The sequence below is a fragment of the Pundamilia nyererei genome, unplaced genomic scaffold (assembly GCF_000239375.1).
Source record: "Pundamilia nyererei isolate P.nyererei 1_Seehausen unplaced genomic scaffold, PunNye1.0 scaffold00029, whole genome shotgun sequence".
NCBI lineage: Eukaryota > Metazoa > Chordata > Actinopteri > Cichliformes > Cichlidae > Pundamilia > Pundamilia nyererei.
This window is the reverse complement of record NW_005187430.1, coordinates 2,740,853-2,750,627: the sequence shown is the minus strand read 5'-3', so window position 1 is coordinate 2,750,627 and position 9,775 is coordinate 2,740,853. Positions and strand designations below refer to the sequence as shown.

The following is a 9,775-nucleotide window of genomic DNA, read 5'->3' as shown; positions in this document are numbered from 1 at the left end:
AAGTCATCACTTAACTTCCAGTGGTTGGTGGCTTATTAGGCCTGGATGGACGAAGCAGAGGCTCCCCTGCTGGACCGTGGTCAGCACGTTTTAATATCCAGTTGTGTTTTCTGCTCGTAACTTTTCTTATTTTCCTAAATGCTGCAGCTTTGTTTTCAGTTTGGTTGGTTTTGCTTGAGTTTCATCTGTTTGCAAGTGTTGCTTGTTGAAGCTTGAAAAGCCACCATACACTGCAGTTCTGCTTATCCAGCTACAACAGGAAGCTTAAAAAGTTGTTTTTTAACTCTTGCCTCATGCACAAAAAGCAAAAATCAATAACAGCCATTCTCCATAAATGCACTGATCAACCATTACCTGCCTAATACTGTGCAGCTCCCTGTCATACCTCTGGGCGTGTCTGCATCCCAGTATAGCAGGACAATGTTGGCAGCAGAATGGCTCCTTTGTATTGAGAGGTGGGGACTTGATCTTGAGCAGGAATGTCAAATTCATTTTACATGACAACAAACTTAGAAGTCCAAAATGTGCCCACTTTCACATTGTTCAAAGACATCCAGTGGGCCATATTGGAACCCTTTTAGGGGCAATTTTGGCCCACAGACCTTAGGTTTGACACCGCTATTCTAGAGCATTCCACGAATGCTTGGAAGTAGGATCTGGTGGCTTTTTCCCAGTGTTACTTGGGTTAACCTTGAGTAGTGTTTGTTCTGCTGGAGGAGACTGCTGCTGTCAGGGAGTGCTGAGTGCAGTTTACAGTTTATACATATTTAATCTCTGGTTTGATTTGTTTTCCTTTTTTTGAGTGGGGTTGCTTGATGGGTCATAAAGGCAGACAGCTCTACATTTGTACTGCTGACATTTGTTTCATCATCGATTCCACACCTGGAAAATGGTCCCCTCAGAGTCCTTTCCTTCCACCGAGTCCTTTTTTTTTTTCCACCTATACCACTTGTTTACTTTCTCCTGCTGCTGCCGTCACGCTGCCTACATTTCCTGCAGTTTCAGGTGGGTTGATTTCTGATCAAAAACAACTCTGTTTTTGTCTCCCAGCGTGCGACTGGAAAGACTCTGCCGGTTCAGAGTCACCTGCAGTTGCCCTCGAGGGGAATTTATCACATCTATGCACAAAACATGTGACAGCTCAACCCAGACAATGTGAAAAGCAGTGAAAAAAAAAAGAAAGGGCACTCTAATTACATTTTTGTCCCTCATGCTCACCCTTAGCCCTTCACTTTTAATTTCACAGGCTTCTGTTTTTTTATGAACTTTGAAGGGTGTTTTTACCCCGAGGCTCTGATTAATTTCTCATCCTTTCATATGATACCGAGTGCAGTGTAGACTATGCAGATTTAAAAAAAAAAAAAAAGGCAGAATCTAAAATGAGGTAATAACTTGTTGTAAGATAAGGTTGTGGTCGCGCTCCGATGCTGTATTTAGTCATATGTGGAGAAGTGCGGCAAATGAAACCTCTCACCACGGCGTGTACCCTCCACCTGCCCTACAGCTCCACACCTCCACACCATCACAGATACTACGCTGTTTGTTATTTTTTCATTTTAAAGGAAGTGGGGCATACGAGATCAGATCTGGCTTAGATTTCCCGAGGGCGAACTTGTGTCCTGCCGAGGAAAATATTAAAAATACTCAACGATGCATGTCTGCTCACAAGCAACAATATTTCCTGTTTGTACAGATCGGCAGCTCCAACCCCCTGCCGCTGCCCGTTGAAGCCCCTGCCAACGGGGTGGTGGTGGAGAGCGGGCCAGTTGTGTATGACGACGTCCCCGGTGATGAGGAAGAGGATGAGGAGGACGAGACTTGTGTCAGTGCCTTGGAGATGCTGGGCAGCAATGGTGGGTTTAACCTGTCTGCTATCTTCTGACTGAAATGTGTAGGCTGACTGAGGCTACAGCTTTCTGCATAAACAACCTATTTAATATCCGAAAGTAACAAATCCAACTACATTTTATTTTCATGCACACCTTTCTGGTTGAACAGTTTCATCTTTTGAGCATTAGTATGATTTCATTTGGCTTCTTGATGAAAGCAAATGCATGCTGTACCACATCGCTTTTGTCTAAGTATATGTTTGTTGAGTATGTTAAGGAGCTCAGGTATCTCTGGGTTTTATTCACAAGTGACAGAAGAAGGGAGCCGGAGATTTACAGGCTGTTGCTGGACTTTGAGGTAAAGCGGTGTGAGTGAAAAACCTCGGCGATAGCCTGAGCTGGGTAGTGACAGAATGATGAGATCGTCAATACAAAGGCAGAAATGAGCTTTCCCCACGGGCCGTCGGGGTTCGGCCTTAACAATAGGTGGAGGAGCTTGGTCACTCGAGAGGGTCTCAGAGTAGAGCTGGCACTCCTCTGCATCAAAGCAGGCATTTAAGGTGCTTTGGGCCTCCTGGATGCTTCCTAGAGGAAGTGTTTCAGGAACGTCCAGCCGGGAGGAGACCCCAGGTGGCTGGAGTAAGGAGGTCTGGTTACCTCACAGGCATGAAATAGTGATTATAATCACATAAAACTATTGTCTGAGTAAATGACTCAGTTACTGTTGTCTCCATTTACTACGTCTGAGTAACTTTTTAGTTTTAAGTCAACACATTGTCACAATAAAGATGCATGCCTCTAACCACTTTGTGTAGTTTGCTGTTCTGCATCTATGCTAACAATAACTTTCACATTAAAAATGTTTTTGGTTAATTGTTGAGAATAACTTGATGAGAAATCACACTGAACTGATAAAAAGCGAATTAAAGTCAGGAGCCAGGCGGCTCTGTAAACATGGAGGGAAATGATGAAACGCTGATGGAAGTGAGAATTCCTCAGTGCAATTTCTCATCTTAACGTTTGACTCTAGTTGACACTTTGAGTGGCAGACTGCTTTGTCACTTCTCAGTAAGACTAAATGTGTCTGGACTGTGAAACAGTTGGAATCGTTTTTTTCTTTCTTTTAATGAATCTGTCTCTCTGGGTCTTGGCTCTCTTTCTGCTCGGACTCCCGGCACGTTTTAATGAGCCCTCGGTAAGATTACATTTCTTCGCTTTATGTCTCAGGCTGTTAAACCTTAAGGTCTGACTCTGCTGCAGTAAAAAAAGTCCTGAGCTATTTAATTGACTCCTGTAGGGGGGCTCTTTGTTTATTCTTGGCCAGAAGGTCAGGGTCAGCCTTGTCCAGCCTCTGAAGCTGGACGAGGCTGGGGGCTCAACGTGGGGACGTTGAGCCAAATGAATGCACTGAAGATGACACCAGAAACCAAAATGGTTTCGTTCCAGGCTTCAAACATGTTGATTTTTACATTTTGATGTAGAAGTCACTAGAGAATGCCTCCTTTTAGAGCCAGCCTCAAGTGGTCATTAGAGGAACTGCAATTTTTGTTACCAAACTTTTGCTTGATCTTTTACTTCCACTTACCTTTTTACGCTGAAACTTATGTCTCTAATCTGTATGGGTTGGACAAAAAATGAGGTTGCAACCTCAGTGTTAAAGTTCAAACTGTCATAAAAGTTGTATTTTTGCCAGAGCAGTGTTGCCGGATCACACTGGAAGAGTAGCATTAGCAGTAGAAGAAATTAAAACTTGGCTGTTCGCAGAGTTTCGGCACACACCAGGAAGTCTTTATGGATGAGCATGCATCTCGGAGGCTGCTGCAGAAGTTCAATCATTTCATTCTGACTAGAGATACCACCAGCTGACTGCAGTTTCCCAGAGATCTGAGAACATTTTATTTACTTGCATCTCAGAAATCCATTTTGGCTCCAGGCCATTAGGATAAGAAAGGAAGGGAAGGATTCCCTGTTGTTATGCAAAATATACGGTCCAAATAAAGTCCCTTTATACGTCTTCATTAAAATCTTACCAACTTGTCTCCACTGACACATTTTATGTGATTTTCAGAGTGCGTACCGCAGATTTCAACACCAAGTCATCATTCTTCATTCAGTGTATCTAAACCCTCTATTTCTCCCCCACCCTCCAGATTACGGCTGTGACGGCGATTACGACGATGGATTCTAGCGGCAGCCCCTCTCGGTTGCTATCCTCAACTAGTGTGGACAGTTTTGAATTCCCAAAAGAATCAAATGTTTACTACGGGACACTAAGTGGCTGCAGCTACAGATGGTGGAAGCTGTAATGGCGAGCAGAATGGGAAATTCCCATCTGGAATAAATGTGTGCGAATAAATAATAATTAAGCTCCTCATTCCATTTGGTGTCCCAGCTGGACTGACCTGGGAGGACATACTTACTGAATGCTACCAGAGATGGTTAGGCGGAAGTGAGTGGTGCATATGTATTTATCAGTGCAGGACACTGGCAGACTGTAGTGCTCACACTGCGCAATCAAGGGTTGTGCTTCCAGTAAGAACTGGCTTAGATATTTGGGCTAAAGCAGAGGACCTGCAGCAACTTGTAATGTAAATGAATCAAATGAATCAATGAAGTCAAAAGGTTCTTCTGATTTGTAAGCTGGTAGACACTTGCCAGCACTTGCTTGCTTGTTTTGCCTGACAGTGAAACTGGACGTCCTTGACTTCAGTCAGTTCGGCTGATAGTACAGTGAACAGATTCGTGGATACATTAACTGCAGTAGAAGAACAGCTAGTCTACGCTTGAATGCATTGTAAAGACCAGTCAGAGCATTAAACCACTAACTTCCAGGGCCTACCAAAACCACTCTACCTGTCAGGATATGGGCATCAAACCTCTGAGTTAATCTTGAGGTGTTTGGTGGTAACTTTAAATGCTGCTGGAACAACAGTTGTGAATGTAGACCTGTTATAAAAAGTTGTAACTACTTTACCTAAACTGAGCTCAGTTTGAAAAGTGTGTTTCTCCTGACCTGCAAATACCAAAGCAGCGGTGATGTTGAATGGATGAATGTTCACAAATGAGTCCCTCAGATGTTATAACACAGCAAAAATAAACGTATCGCTGCATAACCCAGTCTGCTTAAAGCTACACTTTGAATTCTTAACATTTGACCGCGCGTCACTTCCTCTCAACTATAGCATCCTTGGAAAAACAAGCAGGTAGCGTGAGATCAATCATCAGTATTTGCCAAGCTAACATCGGTTTTCTGAATGCCTTATCGATTTAGCAGACAGACGCGTGCTGTCTGCTTAAACCCAGTATTACATACACGTTGCCTTCAATATGTTTGAGCCAGGTTATGGGTTATGTGCGAGTAAGGATGTTATTTTAATTTTAAATGGAGTTGGTTAAAGGAATACAATATTTGGATTTGTTTTGATTTTGCTGTCGATTTGGTTTGTACTTGTCCTAATTATTTATTGATTTATTTGGTTATCTATAATTAACGCATGAGATGGTATCATCTGATTTTCCTTGTATTCCTTATTCCTGTTGCAGACTACAGAGGTATTTCTGCAAGATTATATTTTCCAAATGAATAAGGGAGTTCAGCCAGAGTGACGTCTGTTTTTTTTGTTTGGTTTTTTTAATGAATTTTGTGTTGAAATGATGAGTGAAGCAGACTGTGGCCTTTTCACTGTATCCACATAACAGTATTTAATGATGCATCCTGGTTCACCCTGACTGATTGCTGCTGCTGCTGAGTCTTCATGTTACATCTGCCTAATGTTGTGTACCTTTACTGCTGCAGTAAAAATGCACTAAATGGATACAAAATGTTTTTTGTTTTGTTTTTTTGTCTGGTTTTTGAGAAATGTCAAGTGACGATGTAAATGCTTTCTCCACATCGCATCTGCTGTTTCTGTCCTGAGATGTCCTTTGAGTCCACTGTGTTCCCTCCATAATACAGTCATTATTTTTGTCATTTTGCCTTTCTACACTACAATGGATTTGTCTTTCAGCCTTTTAAATTAAAGGAATGAACAAAATATTTCACCAACCACTTAAAATTAGAGCTGGTTTTCACAGGCTCAAACGTATCTGGACTAATGTTTGATGAACACGTTCATGGAAAAATGTGTTTGCAATTTTGTCATTATTTCATGACAAACTTAGGAAATAAAATCTATGGTATAATCCAAAAATTTGAGTTGAAATTAAATGTTTGTGAGAACATATGCATACAGTACATACAGTTGAAGTGAAGCAAATGTTTTGAATGTCCACAAAACACTGCTTACCTCAAGATGCAAACATCTGATCTCCAGAAAGATAAGACTGCTAGAAAATACATTTTAAAAGAGTCTTGTGCAATGATGGAACAAGCTTCTTTGGACAGATGAAATCAAAATGAACTTGCACCAACGTGTGATGAAGGAGTAGTTCATGATCCACAGTACACCACATCATCTGCCAAACATAGAATAACTGTGATCTGCGTGCTTTCATTTCCAGTATTTATTGATGTTATGAATAAAGTGATCTCTAAACTTCAGAAACAGTGAGAGCTTCATTGTTCAAATGAATGACCCAAAACATACAGCATGCATGCCTTTAACTCACTGCAGTCAAACCTGAAGGCAGACAGATCCACAAAGAGCAACAACTAAAGGTGGCTGGAGTAAAAACCCAGGTCGTGTTCAGACCTGAAAACCATATAAAGTTTCTATCTTAATGACATGTTTGCATAACATTGTGCAACAGCATGCAGCAGACATGCTGTTGAGGTGTTTTTCTGTTGGATAACGTCTGAAACACCCACCAACCCGCAGCAACCTCAAAAACACAGCTGTGCATACAGGGGATTATTGCTTGAGGAACTTAATGGTGGTAAACAGCCCTGTTTTGCTACCTTTGGGTGACCTGGTGACTTTCAAAAGTTCCAGACTACAGCAAAAAATTAATTGTTAACGAACAGATGACCATATGCCTGGCATTACTGTCTGTTGGTGTTTGAGGAGCCTTGCTAACATGCAGTTGTGGTCACATGTTTAAATACACTCATCGTGAGAATTTGGGGATTCTTATGATTCCTTTTTTCCAGCATTTATCTTTAATGACTTTAAATAACAAGAATTGTTTCAGCTTTCTGTAATCTACACAGGGTCACTTGCACTTTGGCCGGGCACCTTCTGTTACCATCAATATTTGACCATGCACTCTTCTTACCAGAATTGGTAGATTTGTATTGGTTGTTTAGTCCACATCATTTCAAAGTACGGTTGACGTCAGGGCTTTGGGAAGGCCATTTCTTAAGCATTCCAAAAGCAGCTTTGATATGCGTTCAGGATCACTGGATCCTGTTGGAACACTTGTGTCCAAGTTTCATTCATCTAGTTGTTGATTTAAGGTGAAGTTGAAGCATCGGAATCAGTCGGTACAGTATTCTTAGGTTTGAAATCTTCACCTTTCCTGGAAACACTCCTTGTCATTGTGGCTAAAAGCTCAATCTTTGGCTTAACTGACAATAAAACTTCTTTCAGAAGGCATTAGCCTCTTATGTAAGGGTGATGGTTTAGGTCTTCTTCCAGACCTTTGCAAAGTTGTAACTTCTACTTATGTACAGTTGTTTAAACTGATGATTCTGGAATCTGCAGTTCTCCAGAAATGGCTAAAGAAATTTTACCAACTTGTGTAAATCTATAGTTTTCTTTCTTGGATCTTCACTGAGTTGGACTTTCTCATTGTTCCATGTATTGGGAAGTCCAATGATTGCTGTCAAGCAAATCCTTCTGTTTTTTTTGGCCTGTCCCGTTTGGTTCTTTAGCCGTCAGACTTTATGTCCGAAGGCCAGCAAAGATACCCGACGGATTTACTTTAACAAGTGGATCATCACAGCCTTGCTGTATTGGTACATTTGATCAACCTTATTATTTATTTTATTTTTTATTTATTGTTACAGACGGAACAGACATGGCCGGGGGATAGGAAAGGGAGAAAGAAAGAAAAAAGAAAAGAAAAAGTAGAGGGACAGTGAGAAAGGACACTTAAAAGAAAAACAAATCTCCCAGATCACCTGTTGAGAGAAAAAAGAGCAAAATAATAAACACAGCACCATCACATTAATCTAGTAAATAACAGTAAATACTAAATATTGAATGTTGTTGTGGAGCACGCAGGACCGACAGCGCACAATGTGCTTTGAGGTAGCAAATCCTTTTAATGCCCACAACAAGAAGCTAGCAGCTGTAGTCAATTGTTAGGTGCTACAGTAACACACTTCTTTACTCAGGCTGCAATACCATCGCACACTGGACTTGGTACAAGCTCTTTGCACATCATATTCTACCTATAATTTTCCCCCACACTCCCTTCCTGTATCCATAACTTTTATGGATTTCTTTAAGTTCACCTTTGAAAGTGTCATGTAACTTTGTCTACATTTAGATCTTTGAACTGCTCTGTAGAATACATTGAGTACTGTATTGTTCTAAATCAGGAGCGGGGGAACTCTCTCGGCCTTGAGGGCCGGTGTCCTGCAGGTTTTAGATGTGTCCTTGATCTAACACAGCTGATTTAAATGGTTAAATTACTTCCTCAGCATGTCTTGAAGTTCTCCAGAGGCCTGGGTGTGTTGACCCAGGGTGATCTAAAGCCTGCAGGACACCGGCCCTTGAGGCCTGGAGTTCCCCACCCCTGGTCTAAATACAAGTGAAGGCTGTCTTATCATCATTAACTAGAGACTTCAGATATGTTTGTTTGAAGGCTTAATGTTGTTAGGCTAGCAACTATTTTCATGTCCATTTATTGCGATTCTTTCAGATTAGTCAACCTTTAACACGCTTCCTTAGCCCAGTTTAATCTGGAAGTGTTTCTGAGGCCTTCTGTAAGCTTTTTTTTGTTGCTGCTGTTTTTGCTGCTATGTAGGAAATAAATTCAGGACAAGTGAAAACAACTTTGTGGCTTCTTCTGGCATCTTTAGCTCTGAAATGAAGCAGGGAGAACATCCAGATAAATCAAATCAAACAGACCAAAAATTACAGCTGTCACAGAAAATGAGCTGAAAAAGACGAGCCTGATAGTGCTGTCAGAGAAAATCACTCGGGGGAGAGAAATGAACATGAGCGCAACACCCACTGAGAAAGTGAAGTCAAAATTAAAGTGGCCCGACGCTGTTATGCTGTCAAATGGCTATGGAAGGAAGAGAGAAGGTTCTACGGCAAGCTTTGCACAATGTTAACAAAGCGTCACTACAACACGGCTGCCTTTGTACTCCACTTGGTAGGAACTTTAGAGATAAACAGAACCTACAGCGTTATTTTAAACGTGCTCGTTTGCTTCTGTTGTCTTGGAACGAATTTGACTTGGACTCCTCTTGTTGACTTGCAGTGAACTGGGATTTTACTCAGAGTGACGTTAGTTCAAATGATCATGATTGACTTTGACTCTTGACAAACAACTTGAGGCTTGATTGCTTAAACATGAGCATCATGCAGGCACAGCCTCACTGTGTTGAGCTATTGTTAAGGCTTATATGTCTATGTGTATATGTTATATGATTTTGTTGAGTGAATGTTATTCTTTTATTTACTCAGCGCTGTGGCCTTTGTGTATTTTTTATATACTTCTCTTCTTTTGCACTGAGCATTTGTTTTAAATCCCTTGGTCGTTATGAACTTTTTCAGTCTTTGTTTCACTATTTCTATGTGGAATTGAACTCAGCTTGAACTTTTATAACAGACGCCTGCATTAGATCAGGCGCTATCCAGCATCAAGACAGCTTTTCATTAGATAAGGAGGTTCACTGGTACTGCTGGATCACTTGATGTCTATGGATTCTTGCAGTTTTCTGAAGGCATTGTTGTTGCCTGAGACATTGAGTAACCTATCTCTTGGTGCGTGTGAAGATATTCTATGGAAAGATGAGTCACTCATCAGAGTGGGAGGAAATCTGAAACAGA

At 41.2% G+C, this 9,775-nt stretch overlaps 1 protein-coding gene across 1 annotated transcript in view; it reads left to right on the top strand.

Moving 5' to 3' along the window:
- brf1a (BRF1 general transcription factor IIIB subunit a) overlaps positions 1-5,986 on the top strand; it is a 125,347-nt gene extending 119,361 nt beyond the window's left edge. Inside the window, exons 18-19 of the mRNA XM_005728598.1 lie at positions 1,694-1,853; positions 3,980-5,986. Coding sequence (XP_005728655.1) covers positions 1,694-1,853; positions 3,980-4,017 — 198 coding nt within the window. The 3' untranslated portion in view covers positions 4,018-5,986. The remainder of the gene's footprint in view (positions 1-1,693; positions 1,854-3,979) is intronic.
- Positions 5,987-9,775: the final 3,789 nt, after the last annotated feature.